The 18,532-nt window shown below is 38.1% G+C and overlaps 1 protein-coding gene across 5 annotated transcripts in view; it reads right to left on the bottom strand.

Moving 5' to 3' along the window:
• CUNH4orf33 (chromosome unknown C4orf33 homolog) overlaps positions 1 to 18,532 on the bottom strand; it is a 46,743-nt gene that overhangs the window by 10,950 nt on the left and 17,261 nt on the right. For 3 of the 5 annotated variants that reach the window (XM_048812061.1, XM_048812060.1, XM_015479036.2), the window contains exon 6: positions 17,171 to 17,893. In XM_048812061.1, the coding sequence (XP_048668018.1) occupies positions 17,773 to 17,893 (121 nt within the window). In that variant the 3' untranslated portion in view covers positions 17,171 to 17,772. Of the gene's footprint in view, positions 1 to 8,884; positions 13,780 to 17,170; positions 17,894 to 18,532 lie in introns of those variants that run through there. The other 2 variants (XM_048812062.1, XR_007350837.1) reach the window with 2 other exon arrangements.

The following is an 18,532-nucleotide window of genomic DNA, read 5'->3' as shown; positions in this document are numbered from 1 at the left end:
GTTATACAAAAGTACATACAAGAGGTAGTGAGGGGAAAGGGAAAAATAATACAAGGGGGACAAATGAATGACAGTAGAGGGGGTAGAGAGAGAAGAGGGGAGGGGAGGGGAGGGGAGGGGGGATAGTAGAGGATAGGAAAGGCAGCAGAACACAACAGACACTAGTATGGCAATATGTAAATCAATGGATGTGTAACTGATGTGATTCTGTAATCTGTATATGGGGTAAAAATGGGAGTTCATAACCCACTTGAATCAAAGTGTGAAATATGATATATCAAGAACTATGTAATGTTTTGAACAACCAACAATAAAAAAATTAATTAATTAATTAAAAAAATATAATTGATTATTTCAAGGAAAAAAATTATAATACTGTTTTAGGACTAAAAAGAAAACATATATTCTAATAGTAGGATGTATTGTGGATTCAAAGAGTAGAAAAAAGTCACAAAACATCTAGCCTTTGAAAGAGATATTTAAGAAAATGAAAAGACCAAACTGAAAACCAGGAGAAAAAATTTGATACATACACATCACACATACACAAATCCTTGGTTTCCTTTGCTGTAAAGGAAACACACACACACACACACACAGACACATACATACACACACACACATATATATTTGTACAAGGACTTGTATTCTAAATATGTAAGGAAAAATCCACAGTCAATTATAAACAAACCAAAAAATGGCAAAATACCTGAACAGAACTTCAAAAGGAAAATATGAATGCCCAATAAGGACACAGATAAATAATCAAAATCATTGGTCAACCAAGAAATACAAACAAAAACCTCATTAAGAAGCCAGTATGTGGGCTGGGGTTGTGGCTCAGTGGCAAAGCACTCGCCTAGCATGTGTGAGGCACTGGGTTCAATTCTCAGCACCACATAAAAATAAATAAGTAAAATAAATGTCCATTGACAACTAAAAAAAAAAAAGAAAAGAAAGAAAGAAAGAAAGAAGGAAAGAAAGAAAGAAAACCCGCATGCCCTCATCCAAAGACCAGGAATTTAAAGGATCAACAGTGCCAGGGTTGATGGAATGTGGAACATTTCTAACTCTCATGCCTTGGTGGTATTACAATATGGTTAGAAACACTTTGTAAATAGTTTGTCATTTTCTTTATAGCTAAACATACAGTTAGCTTATGATCAAGTAATTTTGATCTTAGATCCTTAGATATTTACCAAAACAAAACAAAAACTTACATTCACAGAATATTAATTTATACAAATGTTTTTGATAGTTATATGCAAAATAGTCAGAAACTGAAAGCAACCCAAAAGTCCATCAACAAGTGAATCAATCACTCAGTCAAGAGTAGTACATCCATACAACAGATTACTACTGAGAAATAAAAAGGATTAATCTACTGGTAGAAGCAACAAGGTAGAGAAACTTCAAATGTATCATGCCAGTGACAGTTTCCAGACACAAAAGTCTGGAATCAGAGAATATGACCATATTTGTGTAACATTTCTAGAAAAGGCAAAACTAAGAACAAAACATAGATTAGCATTGTGTGGGGCTGAGGGATAATATCAGGAATTAGCTGTAGACAAATACAATGATATTTTAGAATGATTAAAACATACATTTAAATAGGACATTGTATTCTATGTAAATTTTACTTCATTGATGTTGTTTTTAAAAGCTAGATTCCAGGTTCTGTGTAGACTAGACTTGGTAGAAGATTGAGTAACGAAAGGGGAGATGTAGAGACCAATTCAAAGATTATTCAGGGTTGCATTCATGCAGGGAAGCGACAGTGGCCTGTGCTAGACTGGAATTACCGTGAAGGGGTTAAGAAGTGGCGGGATTCCAGACATATTCAAAAGGGTAGTTACCAGATTTGCAAAGGAATCAGATGTGATGGAATGAGAAGGAAATTTTTGTCCTGAGCTACAGGAAGACTCGTCACTTACCAAAATAGGAGAGACTTGTTTGGGAGTTTCCAAGAGTTCAGTATGGGACATCTGAATTTGTGGTGTTCATTTGGTGTTAGAGGCAATATCGAGAGGTTCAATGTTCAGGCACCCATTAAGAAGATGAAGGTATATATTTGGGATCATTAATATGCACATTGTATTTAAAATGACAATGTTAGCTAAAATGACCAAATGAATGAATATATAGAAAGTAGAAATCTAAGGACTGAGTTTTAAAGAATTGCATTTTTTAAAGTTTGAAGAGAGAGGAACTAGCCAAGAAGAATTAGAAGGGCTGGGGTTATGGCTCAGTGGTAGAGCGCTTGCCTAGCAAGTGTGAGGCACTGGGTTAGATTCTCAGCACCACATATAAATAAATGAAAATAAGAGTCAATTGACAACCCCCAAAATTTTTTTTAAAAAAGAAGAAGAATTAGAAGAATGAGAACTGAAAAAGTGATATCCCAGAGAAAAGTTAAGGAAATGTGGATAGGAAGGAATAATCAGCATTATCAAATTCTTCCAATATTTAAGCAAGATGGTGTCTGAGTAGCTTATAATAAATAAATGCAAATTTTCTGAGATAACATTTCTCACCCATCAGAATAGCAAAAATCTCATTGAAGAAGCTTTGATATAAGAGGAACTACTTTGATGGGTGGAATATAGATTTTATTTTGGAGAGTAATTTTGTACTCTCCTACAAAATTGTATATACATTTGCCCTTTACCTAAAATATATCACTCTTAGGAAGAGATTCCAACAATATACCAGCAAAAGTACAACGACAATCTTTGTGAAAGAAATAATTAGGCAGAAGGCTATAGTTTGGATCGTGAATGTCCCCAATGGTGCACATGTTGATGGCTTGGTCCTCAGTGTGAGTCACTACTGAGAGGTGGTGGAACCTTCAGGAGGTGGGATCTAGAGGAAGGACACGAGGTCAGTGGGGGCATGCCCTTGAAGTGGATTTTGATACCTCCAAAATGTCTCACTCTTTCCTTCCTGGCCACCATGAACAGGCCTTTTCTGTCACACACTCCTCCCGTGAAATACTGTGGAGCAGCCACAAGCCCAAAACAACACAGCCAAATGATTATAGACTGAATCTTCCAAAACTACTCGCCAAAAGTAAACCTTTCCTCCTCTTAAATTGATTATCTCAGGTACCTTGTCATAGTAATGGAAAGCTAACTAGCACACAGCAGAACAGCAACTTGTTTTCCTCTTTTATATGGGATGTACTGGGAAAGAAAGAAACCAGTTAAATCTGCTTGGAAATCAGATAATGACAAAACTCCTGGCAAACAAACTAATGATGTGTGCTACCAGAAAAGTCCTTATCTATGGTTTGCTTTTTTAGCAGGATATATTTGGTTGGTTTAAGATGGCTTATGATGAAAAAGACTGAATGTTTTCTTAAGGGGCATGAGTTCTTAGAAAATATTACATAAGCAATATAATTAAGTGGATATAGAATGGACATGTTTACTGACTAAGGTATAGCACTTTGTATGTTCGGTCCAGTAGCTGAAAACAGGGATCATACTGTCTTCACCTTTCCTACATTACTCATTCTTCAGTATTAATTTGCCATGCTAAATGATAAATCTTGGCATTGACTGAATCCTTCTCCATAGTAAACACTAAGTAATATGGAATTCCAGAGGGCAACAGCAGATCACATTCTAATTAATGAAATGGCTAGAGTAGGAGTTCTGATTCCCACTCGTAACCATCCTTCTACCTACTACCTAAGACAGCTGGCTCCTGGAAATAAACAGTAGACTGTCAAGGACCAAACAAGGTGGGTTCCTCTGGCTGCTTCAGCTATGCAAAGAATACATAGGACGTGCAGTAAGCACGTCTGGTATGCCTCTTTTCAATTCCAAGTTCAGAGTCCTGCCAGGAACAGTTTGCATTTCCATGGAATGGAAATCTTGCAAATTTACTACATTACCACAATATGTGAATTTCCTGGCATATTACCATAAACCAGTGTGTCAGTCTAGTGGACTTAATAACCACGAGAACACGTTGGTGGACTGCATTGAAGCTGTCATACTAATTGCCTCCTCAGAGGAAGAAAGTCAAGAAGAGTTAAAGACCATAATCACTGACTAAAAGTCAAGTGTAGCAGAATCTGAGATGCCTAAAGCAACTAGAGATATTCCTCAAACTGTGAGAACTAAGTCACTCCTTCCCACAGACACTGCTAATGAGCAGGAAGCTCAGAGCTAACAGGGCTATTTGAGTTTTGGCAAAATCTCATTACTCTTAAAAGAATACTGTTATACCCTATCACAAAGTCATAAAAAATCAATGTTATTTTAAGTGGAGTCCTGAGAAGAAACAGGCATTAAGAGATTTACAGGGGGTGATGGCCCAGGGAGTCCCAGTAATTCAGATTATATGACCCAGCCATTCAGACTATCCTGGACCATCTGCCTCTAGGACACAGACAGACTTGAAGCTTGTGGAAGAAATCATTAGGGATGCCCACCAAAGACCTCATGGATTTTGAACTTGAAAACTAACTGAAGCAGTTGCTCACTAATGCCCATTTGGAAGATAACTGCCAGCTTATTACTGGGACTTGGTCAAAACTGTGTCCGTCACAGAAGGGCATCAAATAATTCTGAGACAGATGCCAAGTTTGCCTTGAATGGTTTCAGAGACATTGAATAGGGAGGGGGAAGCACAGCAAAGCTCACTGACAAGGAGGAAATGCTACAGGGACAAGTGGAGTAAGGCAGGAAATTCAGGGGGGTGCATGGCACAGCTGAACAAGTTGCCCATACAGCCAGTGATGGAGTCCCCCAAGGAGCTGGTCCGTGGTCCAAGCTCTCGGATCCTTTCCCAGTTGAGACAGCCCCTGCTTGGTTCCCTGATGGGAGTTCCTGGCTTATGTTTAGAAATTGGCATCCGTGTGTCTTACTGATAGAAAAAGTGTTGAGGAGAGAAGGAATGGGCGACTGTGCGAATTTGGCAGAGTTGAGAGCTGCTGGTTTAACGATGGGAGAGGAATTACAGACTTGGAGGAACATTTGGATATTTACAGACTTCGGGCTACTGCTAATGGTAAATGGGTTCTAGATGACTGGATAATAGAGAATATCCAATCAAGGAGATCTCTGTGGGAATTAGGAATTAAAGTGGATCATGCAGATGCTCAGAAAGAAGGATAAAATGCTAACACAGATGCCCTAACAGATTCCTGAGATAGCTTCCTGGATTCTTGAAATCAGCAGTAAGCAGCTTCAGATATAGAAGCAACACTGTATCATCCCTACTGGGGGCAGATGTTATCTAATGATACCTGTAAAAACCTGTTCTACTATATCTGAAACCCATCAGATGGGATCTAGGATTGATTGACAATAGACTCCAGATACTACCTCTATAATACGGAATATGGTGAAGCTGTTTCTAATGGAAAGGATCCTGAAATATTAACTGATACATGTTATATTGAACATCACTTTAACCCCTGTTCAATCTATATGGTATAAAAAGTGATGGGTACATTTATTTATATCATAAAATAAAAAGCAAGATTTCTATAAACACTGATTCCCCAGGATGAGAAAATATTTGGAAAATGAATTAATCTCCTGATAGATATTATTATGGAAATTTGTTGGTCAGAGAAGGAAGTGAATTTAATTTTAGAGAAAATGTATATTCAAGTTAAAATGCCTCCATCAACATATTATAAAATGTTTCAAATAAATGTGGATAAAGAACACAAGAGGGTAACTGAGTTAATAGAATACCAAAGATCTATGAAGCAGTGTGATCATTAAGTTGCTTTTTTAGAGGGAATTCTTACTCCTCAATAAGTAAACTGAAATCTTGGCAGTTGACCTAGTTAATTGGTATATCCTTTGTGTAAAGCACCACAGACATGGTGAAAGACAAATAATGAAAAAATACCTGAGAAATCCACGGCAAAGGTCAGAAGGAGAGAGCAAGGAAAGCTGCTCCCCTGTCTCTTGTTCCTCTCTGGTTCCCAGGGGACGCTGTTCAGGAAAGGAAAACAGTCAGGTGTTCCACTCTAACCTTTCATAGTGCTGACTGACTTCCTTGGGCTACAGATATTTTCCAGCAGGACTGTCCTTATCTGTGGAATGCTCTTAGTCAGGTTTTGCCTAGACTTGGGATTCACAGGGTGTGTTTCCCAGGAAAATATCATCTAAGTCCTTTACCACTCTGAATGCAAAGTGAAAGCAGCTCATGACTTAACCCCCCTTGCCATGTGAGGTCACCCACAAACATCATATAAAGATTCCATCTATTACTCTAGGTCACAGAGAGTATGCAATGCAGAAATAGAAAAAAATAGAGTCATGTGAGAAGATTCAGGGACCAATTTAGACTTCCACTGGCCACAGATGGAAGCATCAGTAAGGAAACTGTGATGGATTGGTGCACACTGAGCATTTTTAACCCATGAGCTCAAAATTCTGTTTTAAAATTTCATTAGTTGTCTTTGTAGGACACTAGAAAAATAGATATTCTGAAAACTGCTAAATGAAGGGAAAGAATTCCACATTTATCCTCTAAAAACAGTGCTTTATGTTATCCCAATAGATGAATCAAGAAAGCATTTACGTTCAGAATCATTCCAACTAAGAAACATGGAGTCAATGAAAAAGTGGGAGACCAATGGAACACCATGGATCCAGGTGATGCTCACTGATGCTTTCAGCCACCACAAAACAGGAGCCAACGAGATGCAGGTCTCCTGATAGAAAAACACACTACCACCCATGACATAAGCTTCCTAAAAATCGAACTTGAACATGGCCAAGCTTCTAGATTTAATTCACAAAAAAATATAGGAGGCATATGAACACCTGAAAGCAGGAAATAACATTTACCAAAACCCAGAAAGTAGAAAACTCTACAGTTTTCTAAAATGTGTGGAAAGTATCCTACATCACTGAATAGTTTCTCTTACACCAGATTTTACGATCTTTGAGACCTGGAACAGCCACAGATATTTTATCCTCATGAAGAAAAGCTGTATTTGACCTCAAGGACGCAGAGCAAGAAAGTCATGGAGCTAGGGACCCAGAGGATTGTCAATCTCTGGACCCAACACTGCTGCAAGTCCACCTGCCTCTGGTTATGGCTCACGCTGGCTTAAGTCAGCTTTATTTTTATTTGTAAACTGAATCATCCTACCATATAGGGAAGGAGCTGCATATTGTGAAAAGGAACCACTTTTAATGAGTAGATTTAACTTTAGGGTCTCTATATAGGCAAATCATTAACCATCTATTTATATTCTCAATTTTCGAATAAAATTTAAATTGAAAATTGCTTTCACTTTTTAAGATGCATCAAAGACAAATTTGGGTGTGAACTACACCTTTAAATCTTTTCCAGTGACTGATCCTGGAGATTCTTTTGGATATTAACTAGTTACCCAAGAGATACTGTAGCAAACAGAGCATTTAAAACATTTTTTACAAACATTCTAAATGAATGCATTTTTAATTTTTATGATTAAATTCAAAATAAGAACAAAAGTCTTCAAATAACAGACATATGCAAACATATAATACATTGATATTTTGTTATATTTACTTGTTACAACCCACTTTATAGGCTCTGTAATCTATTCACTAATGTTTGTAATGTGTAGTTTTAAAATATCACTAATATAAATCCCTCTACTTCATTAGTTTTGAAAGATATTCCTTTCAAGAGAAAAAAAAGTTTCATTGTCTTCATGCAAAAAGTAGAATATTTTTCTTTACTATAACAAAATACCCAAAGCTGTATAAATTTATAAAGAAAAAAGACTTATGTAGCTTTGTTTTGGAGGCTGAAGGTTCATGACCACATGGCCCCTTGGTTCAGCCTCTGGTAAGGGCTCAAGGGTGGATGCCGGCACAGTGGCAGCACATGGGAGTGAGAGCGCCTACCACAAGGTAGGAAGCGGAGAACAATTCAGCAGGGGGCAGGTTCAGGCTTTTATAACAACTCGTTCTTCCACGAACTCTCCCAGAAGAACAGCATTCCCTTCTTAGGGCAGGCCTCCCAAAGACCTAAAGATGTTCCTGCTAGGCCCCTCAGGTGACATTTTTGGTTGCTCAAGTTTCCAAGTCATCTGATGCTTGTCTTTTGATCTTTGAAAAAAACAAAAATCAAGTAAAAGCATTTAGTATGGATGAAGCCTGGACTCCCTCCTCTCTAACACAGGACCACAAAAGGATTCCTGTCCTAGCAGGGCGAATCCTAAGAGAGCCACATTCAGATCAGACACCAAAGTACATCTGCTGCGGGCATCGCCTCCGCGGGCATCATTTCCACGTACATGTGGCTGCAACAGAGACCCTCCAGGAGGCCTGGAACAAACAGGTCTGCCTCAGCCCATGCATTGTAACAAGGGTGCCTTGCTCACCCCGTGTCCCATGAGCAAGTGAAGGGATCATGAACCTCTCTCTTCTCCCATGTAGTTTTCTGTTTAGAGAACTGGGGTTGGGGTGGGGAAGGCTTCCTGGTCCAGTGGTGTTATCTTGTAGAAGAGTCATTATGATTCAGAGAGCCATAGTCCAGGGCTTCCAGTAGTCCAGGGCCTCCTCTTGAGAATCAAAGGCTCTGGGTTCAAATCTGCTGCTCCTCAGTTGTGTGATTTTAGGCAAGACACAATCTCTATAGGTCTTAGTTTCTTAAACTAAAAATAAGCATTCCAAGGCTATCTGACTCTCTTTGAGGTGGCAGTCAAAATTAAATGTAAGGTTATTAACATAAACAACATGTATAATATGTATAAATAATATTAAAATATTTAAGTATTTCATATTTTCATGAGGCAACTTGCACAACGTTAGGTAGTTAGAAGAAAACTCAGAACTGTCCTGGGAATGCAGGGTACTTGATGTTTCTGCAGTATATGCCAAAGCATACTATCTGTAATATTCTTTCAAAAAGAATTTTTTTCAAATCTCATTCAAAAATATACATTCATATCTACCAACCGTTACTTCTTGGAGTGCTCAAACTGATTCATAGCTTGGTTTTCTATCTCATCAAAGCTTTCTCTTCAGAGACCTACTCTGGTCATTTGATGCTTCTGGGCACTGCCACCAACATGGCTTCCCAGTGCACCACTCCTTAACAGACCTCCTGGGGATGGGGCGCCAGCGGAAATTAGCCTGCGCTAAATCTTCCACCTCCTGTAGCTCTTCCCAAGAAGACAAAGTAAAAGTGAACAGAAATAAAATTCTCTTAAGAGCCAAGGATATAACTATATATTACTTTATTATTATTCAAACAAATGGTTAAGTGAAACGTCATTTCACAATATTTCCTTTCTCCATTTTATTATTAGATTGGATCCCATTACATAGAGAATTTTTATTACTGGATGTTTATCACAAGATCATAAAATAAAATTTGTACAGACACTCTTCATGTTATTTATTTATTTATTTATTTATTTATTTTGATACCAGGGATTAAACTCAGGGGAGCTTACCACCAAGCCACTTCCACATCTCCAGCCCTTGTTTATATTTCATTAGAGACAGGGTCTCACTGAATTGTTTAGGGCCTCGCTAAGTTGATGAGGCTGGGTTTGAACTTGCCATCCTCCTGCCTCAGGCTCCCGAGTCGCTGGGATTACAGCATGCACCACTGTGCCTGGCTTCCTCACTTCTCATAGATTCATGACTTCTGGTTTCCTATATGCCTCATGCATCTCTTATCCTAGCCTGGGGGAACTCCTTTTACTATTCCTTATATGATAAATGATAGTTGGTGAAAATAAATGGTTTTGATAGTCGATTTTATAAGTTCTGCTCTTTCCAAGTAGAATTAGGACAAGAAGTGATCAGAAAATGGGTAGAGCACAAAAAAGATGAGTTAACAAAATTATATGTGTGTGTGTGTGTGTGTGTATATATATATATATACACACACATGTGTGCATGTATGTATAATTCATTATATATGAGATTGATCTTAATTAAAAGATTCATAAGGCAAACATATTCCTATCAAATGCAAATGCTACCTCTTGGACTTGAAAGAAACTTAAGTTGGATTCTTTCAGGGTTGTTTTTTTATAAGCAAAAAAAAAAAAAAATACCCTAATCTATGTGCAATTCACTAATTTTGAAATGAGATTCTAAGAGATATGAATTTGAACCTCAAAGAAATTAAATATGGCATCTAAGGTTGTACAATTAAAGCAAGTCACTGCTGCAGACAACTAAAGCTCTGTTCACTAGGCACTAATGGGGAAATGTATGGAACATACCTCAGAATGATCTGCCCAAAGGGTAGAAGAGGGGGGTATTTATTCACTGATCCCTGTTCCCGGTGCCCAAGAATATTAATTCCTCAAACTTCCAGGTTTAACCTGTCAAAATAGATTATAATATTTCTGCAGGTGTTCCATATGGCAGGGGGTGTCAGAAAAACACTGAGAGAGAAAACAAGAGATACTTGGTAAAAGAGAGGGAATGTGAAATTGCTGGACTTAAAAATGGCCTGATGGACATGAGGTGGAACACAGGAGGTGTATCCAGTATAATCCACTCTGTGCAGCATTCAGAGCCACACAGCTTCCATACTGAGTCCAGTCTGTCACAATTTTCAAGGTGGTGGCTAGCCTGCATTCAAGACTCAATGCAATGAATGTAGTGGAAGTAGCTCTTAGGGTTATCACTGATACTTACCATCTCTCTTTCCTACCACAAGTTCTACTGCAAGCTCTTCAGTGGGTCCCAGTTTTTGGAGAGGTAAAACCTAGACCGTCATGGTCAGGGTCAGAGTCATTGGTTGCTTTACCTTGTCTGGCTTTGGTTGCTATAGTTGTCTATTTAATGTTATGACTTGATCCTGAGGCACAGATATGCCCTAATAAAGCCCCTACGAAGGGCACATTCTATCCTGCCAACATTAATAGCTATAACTCTAGTTCTTCATGCTAGACAGCATCAGCAATCTCCCCCAATATCATGGCTCTATTTGCCTACTGAGTTGTTGACACAAAGAGTCACTGTGACTAGGCGGTTTTCATAGTTTCTGATCCAGTGGAACATTTCCTGGGTCCTGTAGCGGGCTACTTCCCACCCTACTTTCAATCCAGAAGAACCAATGGCTGCGTCACTGTGAGTGAGGTAGAGGAGTACCAATTTCCTGGTTCCCGGATATTTGGCTCAGTGGCCCCCTTTACAGGGAACTTCCTTAAGTGTGTACTTAGCCTTTAATAAGCCATTTCATCACTCTATCGGGTTAGCTGTTTCCAGGTGACACAAATATAGTAAGATGTGTGGATCTTCTTATACACCTATTTTCTTACCTGCCATCAACAGGCCAGTTGGTCTGAGGCGAAGTTATATAGGATCCCACACCAGTAGCTCAGCAGTCTCTAAGCTTTGACTTGGTGGTGTTGGCAAAGGCATTGTAGGCATGGAAAGAAAATCCAAGTGTGGTGTAGGTGTTGACACAGAGCAGATGAATTGATGTCTTCCTCAAATAAAAGCCTGATAAAATCAATGTGCAACCAAGCGCCTCACAAGTGTCCTCAAGGGTCAGTATCATATCAATGTCTCAGTATTAGTCTGGGCTATCATGAATTTGAGCATATAGCACTAACTAGCACAGCAATCAGGAATATATACTATTGGGCCTGTTCACAGATTCTAGCCCAGTCACCATAGTTATTTTGTTCATGGATAACTGTGCAAACTTATGGTAGCCAAGGACAGTGGTTAAGTCACTTTGTCTACCTGGTTGAGGGCCTCCTCTATAGTGGATTTTCTTTAGTAGGAATTAATGTAAGACATTACATTAATACCTGTGATTTCTGCTCATTGCCTTAAGTTCATCCACAGGTCTCTTTTCCAGACTTCTTTGCCTCCCAACTTCAGATTTTGCCCATAACTAACCAGTGAAACCATCCGTCAGGAATTCTTAAATATTTGTCCTTAAGGATAATTCTCTAGAGTATATAAGTGAAGGATTAAGTAGGCTCCCAGATCTGCTAACAAAGGCTTTTCCATAATTCAGGGAATTCAAATTGAGGAAATGAGAGAGTTGAAGCCATATTTGAAGAGAAGAGCATTATTTATGCAAAACCTGCCTCAGGTTACTTTTGTGGTGCTTCTAGGTACATCTTAGTATAACTTGATAATTCACAACAATATATGACCTATCAATAGGGCCCTCGCCATCAAGTTTGAGGGTAATCACCTCCAAAAAATAATAACAATAATAATAAAAAGAGTTAATGGAGCTTCTCTGCTACTGCAGAGAGCACACAAGTGTCTGGGATCCAAGATACGTTATAACAGGCTCATTCACACAAACATCCCATCCCAGGTCTCAGGCTTATAAAGCCCCCACTTCAACACAGGAAACCTGCCAAGGTTAAGCGATCGTAGCTACTTTTACCATTAAACCTGGAGAGCAGTGTCCCATAGCCTGCCCTGCAGCTGCTGGAAACCAGGGTTCCTTTGAATGCCGCCATGCAGCTCTCACAGTGGGCCAGCAGCTTGTCGTTGGCGCCTTTTTTTTTTCGAGGCTTCTAAAGCCTTTTTCAGAAGTCAGGCAACTCCACAGTCCTTACTCTTCCTACTGCCTCTATGCCAAGTGCTACCTGTCACAGACGCTCATGTTTCACCTCAATGGGCACCTCGCCTGCACCTCGAGCCAGTCTTCTACCCAACAGGAGTCTCAGTAACTGCCATGTGACCCCACCAGGCTCATTACCACCAGAAATGGAGACCTTCCCACCAAGTACACTGGGTACTACCATCCCAGATTCCCACCTTGATGGGCTGCTTTCGAGAGTCAGTTTAGGTATCAATCAACTTAGCCTGGATTCTCCATAAAACAAACCAGGGACAATGGCTTGCACAGATGTTGATTTTGGCTAAGTAATTCCAAACAGGAGGGAGGCTGGGAAGAGAAAATGGGAAATGATAAAAATGAGGGAAAGACAATGCAAGGTGTGCTTTTAGATGTGGGAAGGGACCTCAGTGTTGTCAATCAGACGAAGGAAAAAGAGAAGAATGTGTCCGTTCTCATCCTTGGTCAGGAGTTGCCCTGTGGTGCAAGCTCTTTTGTATGCCATGAGCAGCTCATGTGTGAGAATAGCCAAGTGGACTCCAGCAGGAGGTCCATGTAGTAGAGAGGCCCTGGGGGCAGGAAGCAGGGGATGCACTGGGCAGCCCAGGCAGCTGCCTGTCCGTTCACAGTGTGCAATTGGTTTCTGGAGGAAAAGGCTGAGAAGACGGGAAGAGCTTTCCAATGCGTGGCAGGTAAGTGCTGTAGAGCAACGTGTAAAACACTGTGGGAACTCAGATGGGAAAGAAGGGACAATCCTTGGGCTTCAAGGTGTGAGTCAAAGTCCTGGGGGCTCACTGCAACTGCTCCACCCAGTTACTGCTACTTTTCCTTTTTGAATATCAGATTAAGTTTATTCATTATCCTCTGTTCCCACAAAGCCTAACATTCAAAGGAGGAGGGGGGGGGGGAGTTGGAGTACTAGTAGGAGGAGGGGGAGAGAAAGAGGAGAAGGGGCAGAAGAGGAGGAGGAATGATCAAATGGTTTTCTGTGGCAAAAATATTACAATGTTTAAAAAAAGTAGTTTGAAACTAAAAATAAAAAGGCATATTTCTCTCTGGACTGTGACTTATACTTTATTGGAGTTGGGGAAAAGCACAAGAAAGCACCTGAATAAATACACACTGTGTAATCTATTCAGGTGGTGACAAGAGAGACTGCTTCTGCTGCCGAGAACATTTCAGAATAGTGCAAGGAAATGCGTTTGTGCATATTTTAAACAAAGGAATGATTATTCTTTCATGGTCCTGAAATTGAAAAACAAATTTGAAACAGCTATTACTAACACCCATTTTCAAATATCGAGTTTCTATACAGTACATTATTTGTTTCTGACTAATGGACAAACTTTCCAAAATTCTGTGGTTGAATGTAGTGTTCCTTACAAAAGAAAATATTTATATATATTTTTTGCTTGCTTGGTATTGGAAAAAGAAAAATATTTCTTATCCATATGTTTTAAAAACATCTTAGATAAAAGAAATAGGTGAATAGCTTCAGAAACCTCACAAACCATAATATTCAAATTCAATACTTTGTATGGGTATGACTATCTGTATTTGTGCTTTATTTTTCCAAATATAAAGTAGTTATGCTTAATATCTGAAGCTATGATTCAAAGTGATGGATTCACTTCTAAAATCAGGATACTGTCTTATTTTTTTCATTTCAATAGCTTTATATTCTTTATAAAATGATTTCCAGTGATTTATAAATTAATCAACTGACATTATTTTAAATAGACCTTTTCTATCCGAAACTGGCAGACAGTTACTATATCAAACACCTTAGTTGCTATTATCGATTTTAAAATCATTTTCTGAATTCATCTAAGATGCCTAACACTGCCACCAGGATAGGTGGTCACAAAGACACTTAAAGATTCCTTTTGGAAAAGTCAGCATTTATGTCACACCAGTTCTCTTTGCAGATAGAGAACATATTTAATAAATGAAAAGAAGGAATTGCTGAACCATATTTAACTAGCACCAGTAACTGTTCAATGGATGAATATAAACTCAAATAAACTTAATGTTAACTATTTAATTTCCAGCTTATTTTATTTTATTAAGGCATATTTTAAATAAACATCACAAATTTAAATATACATCTAAGAAATGCTAACAAATTTATGCAGCCATATGCTGACAAAATTATGTAAAACACCACAATCATACCAGATCATTCCCTTGTACTCCTCTTCCAGGCAAACTGAATTCCTGCTCTCACCCACAGGAATCACCATTCTAATATTAATCACCATATGCTAGTTTTACTATAATTGATCTTAACAATAAAAATTATATAGTATGTTATTCTGGGTTATTTTGTTCTATAAAACTTTTGAGCTTCATTTAGGTTGTTACATGTATCAGGACTTCTTTATTTATTTTTATTTGTTCTTATTAGTTATACATGACAGTAGAATGCACTTTGATAAATCATACAGAGATGGAGTATAATTTCTCATGCTTCTGACTGTACACGATGTAGAATCCCACCAGTCATATGTTTATATATGTACATAGAATAATAATGTCTAGTTCATTTTACTGTTCTTCCTATCCCCATATCCACTCCCCTCCCTTCACTTCCCTCTGCCTAGTTCAAAGTACCTCTATTCTTCATCCCCACCTATTGTAAATTAGCATCTGCATATCAGAGAAAACATTTGGCCTTTGGTTTTTGGGAATTGGCTTATTTTGCTTAGCATGATATCCTCCAGCTCCATCCATTTACCTGCAAAGACCTCTACAATGAAAACTATAGAACACTAAAGAAAGAAATTAAATAAGACCTGAGAAGATGGTAATACCTACCATGCCCCTGGATAGGCAGAATTAATATTGTCAAAATGGCCATACTACCAAAAGCATTATACAGATTCAATGCAATTCCTATTAAAATCCTAATGACATTCTTCATAGAATCAGAATAAAAACAATCATGAAATTCATTTTCAAAAATAAGAGACCCAGAATAGCCAAAGTAATCCTTAGCAAGAAGAGTGAAGCAGGAGGAATCACAACAATAGACCTTAAACTATATTACAGAGCTATAGTAACAAAAACGGCATAGTATTGCCACCAAAACTGACACATAGGCCAATGGTACAAAACATTTACTGGAGAAAAGATAGCCTATTCAACAAATGGTGCTGGAAAAATTGGAAAGCCACACGTGACAGAATGAAATTAAACCCCTATTTTCACCCTGCAGAAAACTCAACTCTAAGTGGATCAAAGACTTAGGCACTAGAACAGAGATCCTGTGCCTTACAGAAGAAAAAACAGGCCCAATTCTTCACCATGTCAGCTTAGGAGCTGACTTCCTTCACAAGACTCCTAAAGTGCAAGAAGTAAAATCAAGAGTCAATAAATGGAATGGCCTCAAACTAAAAAGCTGCTTCTCTGCAAAGGAAACAATTGAGATATGAAAAGAAAGCCTACAGAATGGGAGGAAATCTTTGCCACATGCACCTCAGACAGGGCAGTAATCTCCAGGATATATAATGAACTAAAAAAATGTAACACTAAAAAAAAAAAAACCCAATAACCCAATCAATAAATGGGCTAAGGAACTGAACAGACACTTCAAAGAAGAAGAAATACAATTGATCAACAAGTACATGAAAAAATGTTCAACATCTTTAGCAATTAGAGAAATGCAAATTAAAACTACTCCATGATTTCATCTCACCCTAGTCAGAATGGCAATTATCAAGAACACAATAGTAAATGTTGGCAAGGATGTGGGGGGAAAGGTACACTCATACATTGCCTGTAGGAATGCAAACTGGCACAACCATTATGGAATCTCCATACAACCAGTATGAAGATTCCTCAGAAAACTTGGAATGGAGTCACCATTTGACCCAGCGATCCCACTCCTCTATATGAATACCTAAAGGACTTTTAAAATCAGCAAACTACAGTGATGCAGCCACATCAATGTTTATAGCATCTCAACTCACAATAACTAAACTATGGAATTAACCTAGGTGCCCTTCAACAGATGAATGGATAAAAAAAATTCTTTTTTATTTTTAATGACTCATTGAAGGCTTGGTCCCCAACTGTGACACCATTGGGAGGTGACAGAACTTTTAGGAGGTGGAGCCTAGTGGAAGGAAGTTACATCATTGTGGACATGCCCTTAAAGAGGATACTGGGACCCTGGCTCCTTCTTTTCTCTTTGCTTCCTGGATGCCAGGGGCAAACATGCTTCTTGTCTCAGTTTTGTAAAAAAAAGTAGTCTCTAAGTAGAGTATACTCTATTTCTGTTGGTAAAGAAGAGGAGACAGTACACTGTTGGGTAGGTAACCAGGGGTCTCCACGAGTAACAAAGCTTCATTTTTGGAAAGCTGCTGGTCTTTGAGTTAAGAATGCTGAGAAGGACTAAGTTTGGTGAAGATGCTCACAGATAAGTTACTAGAAGCCTTGAACTGTGAAACATTACAACACAAAATTTTAAGATTCTGTAATAGAATTATTTGCCACTTTGAAAATAAAATAAATACATTTTAACATCTTGTTTAATGGTACTAAAAAATGTCAATATGAATCTGTTAATTCTGTAAGTAATTTTTATAATTATGATATAACTCTATCTTATCCTTAAAAAATTTTAAATAAACCCTTTATACGCAAAAAAGTCATTTATTTGTAAATGAAAGTAGAGTCCACTGCCTGAATATAAGACCACTTCATTTCTTTCTGAACAGTCATAAACAGTCTCAAGTCAGAAAAAAACAGCTGTTTACATAACTCGTGTATCTTAGTGACATCTTAACAGATGTAGACTTCTTGTTCAACTGAACCAGGACAATGTTTTCTACTAACTTCAAGAATGGATAGTAGATTCATGGAAAAAAATACTCTATATTACTTGGAGCTTAAAAATTTGCAGTTAAGATTTCTTAGTCTTAGGCTGGCTAAAATATAAAGAAATGGGGAGAGAAATAATGATTTTGGTTGACAGAATAGGGATTTTGGGGTGACGGTGATACAGGGCAGAAGGTAGAATGACTGGACTAAATGACTCTGAGAAACATTTTAACTAAAGATAAAATCATCTATAAACTCTCTATTTTGTTAATCATACACAATCTTCCACAGAGATACTACATTTATGGTGACGACTATGAAAATATTTTTTGTTGAAAAGCGTCCATGGTGTCTGAAAGAGACTGTACTTATTGGTTTACCTTAAAAGGTATAGAGGAACAATGACTGATATAATTATTTATTGTACGCCTGTACGTCAGGTTTCTCTATTAGCCACAGGTCTGATTCTGGTTGTCTCCATTCTTTTCCAAACAGTGTGTTAAAAGTGAAAGGCTTGAAATATTCTAGACGATGGCTAAAAGCAAAGAAAAGGTGGGAGTTGAAATGAATTATGCATTTGTGAAAAATTAGTCCTGAAAAGCTATTTATTTTGTCACATCTGTGATAGGACAACATTCTATTTTAAGAAATATGCAAGGTAATATATGTTCTATATGTACAATTTTCTCATTCTAGCTATCAAACATTCAGCTCTCAATGCATTCACCTATTTTTCAAAGCACTCTCCTTTCAATTCTACAAATATCTCCCTCAGAGTCAAAGGGAGAAATAAAAATCAGCCCTCAAAAATCTAACTCATTTCATCTAGCTTTAAACGAATCATAAAATACTCTTGTATATGTTCTGAAATGCAAACTTGGATATAATTTATATCAGTCATATAAGCAATAAAAAGTTTCAACTCCATGTTGAAGGACAGATTAATTCCCTTCTTTGCCGAAGCTAATGAGGCCAACGTGTGAGAGTGCTCATCTTTCTCTTTTCTTTCCAGAAGAACCAAACATAGGGAGGTATTTGCTAGTGAAGAGCCAGAGTGATGTGCCACCTTGGTATGTAGGCCCAGAGTCAGCTGCACCTGGATTTCCATCCCTTTATGCCCACCTGGCCAGGATGGACCAGTTTTAGAATAAAATCAATGATCCCAGAGTAAGTA

The sequence above is a fragment of the Marmota marmota genome, unplaced genomic scaffold (assembly GCF_001458135.2).
Source record: "Marmota marmota marmota unplaced genomic scaffold, marMar, whole genome shotgun sequence".
NCBI lineage: Eukaryota > Metazoa > Chordata > Mammalia > Rodentia > Sciuridae > Marmota > Marmota marmota.
The sequence above is the reverse complement of the archived record's forward strand: the minus strand, read 5'-3'. Positions and strand labels throughout refer to the sequence as shown.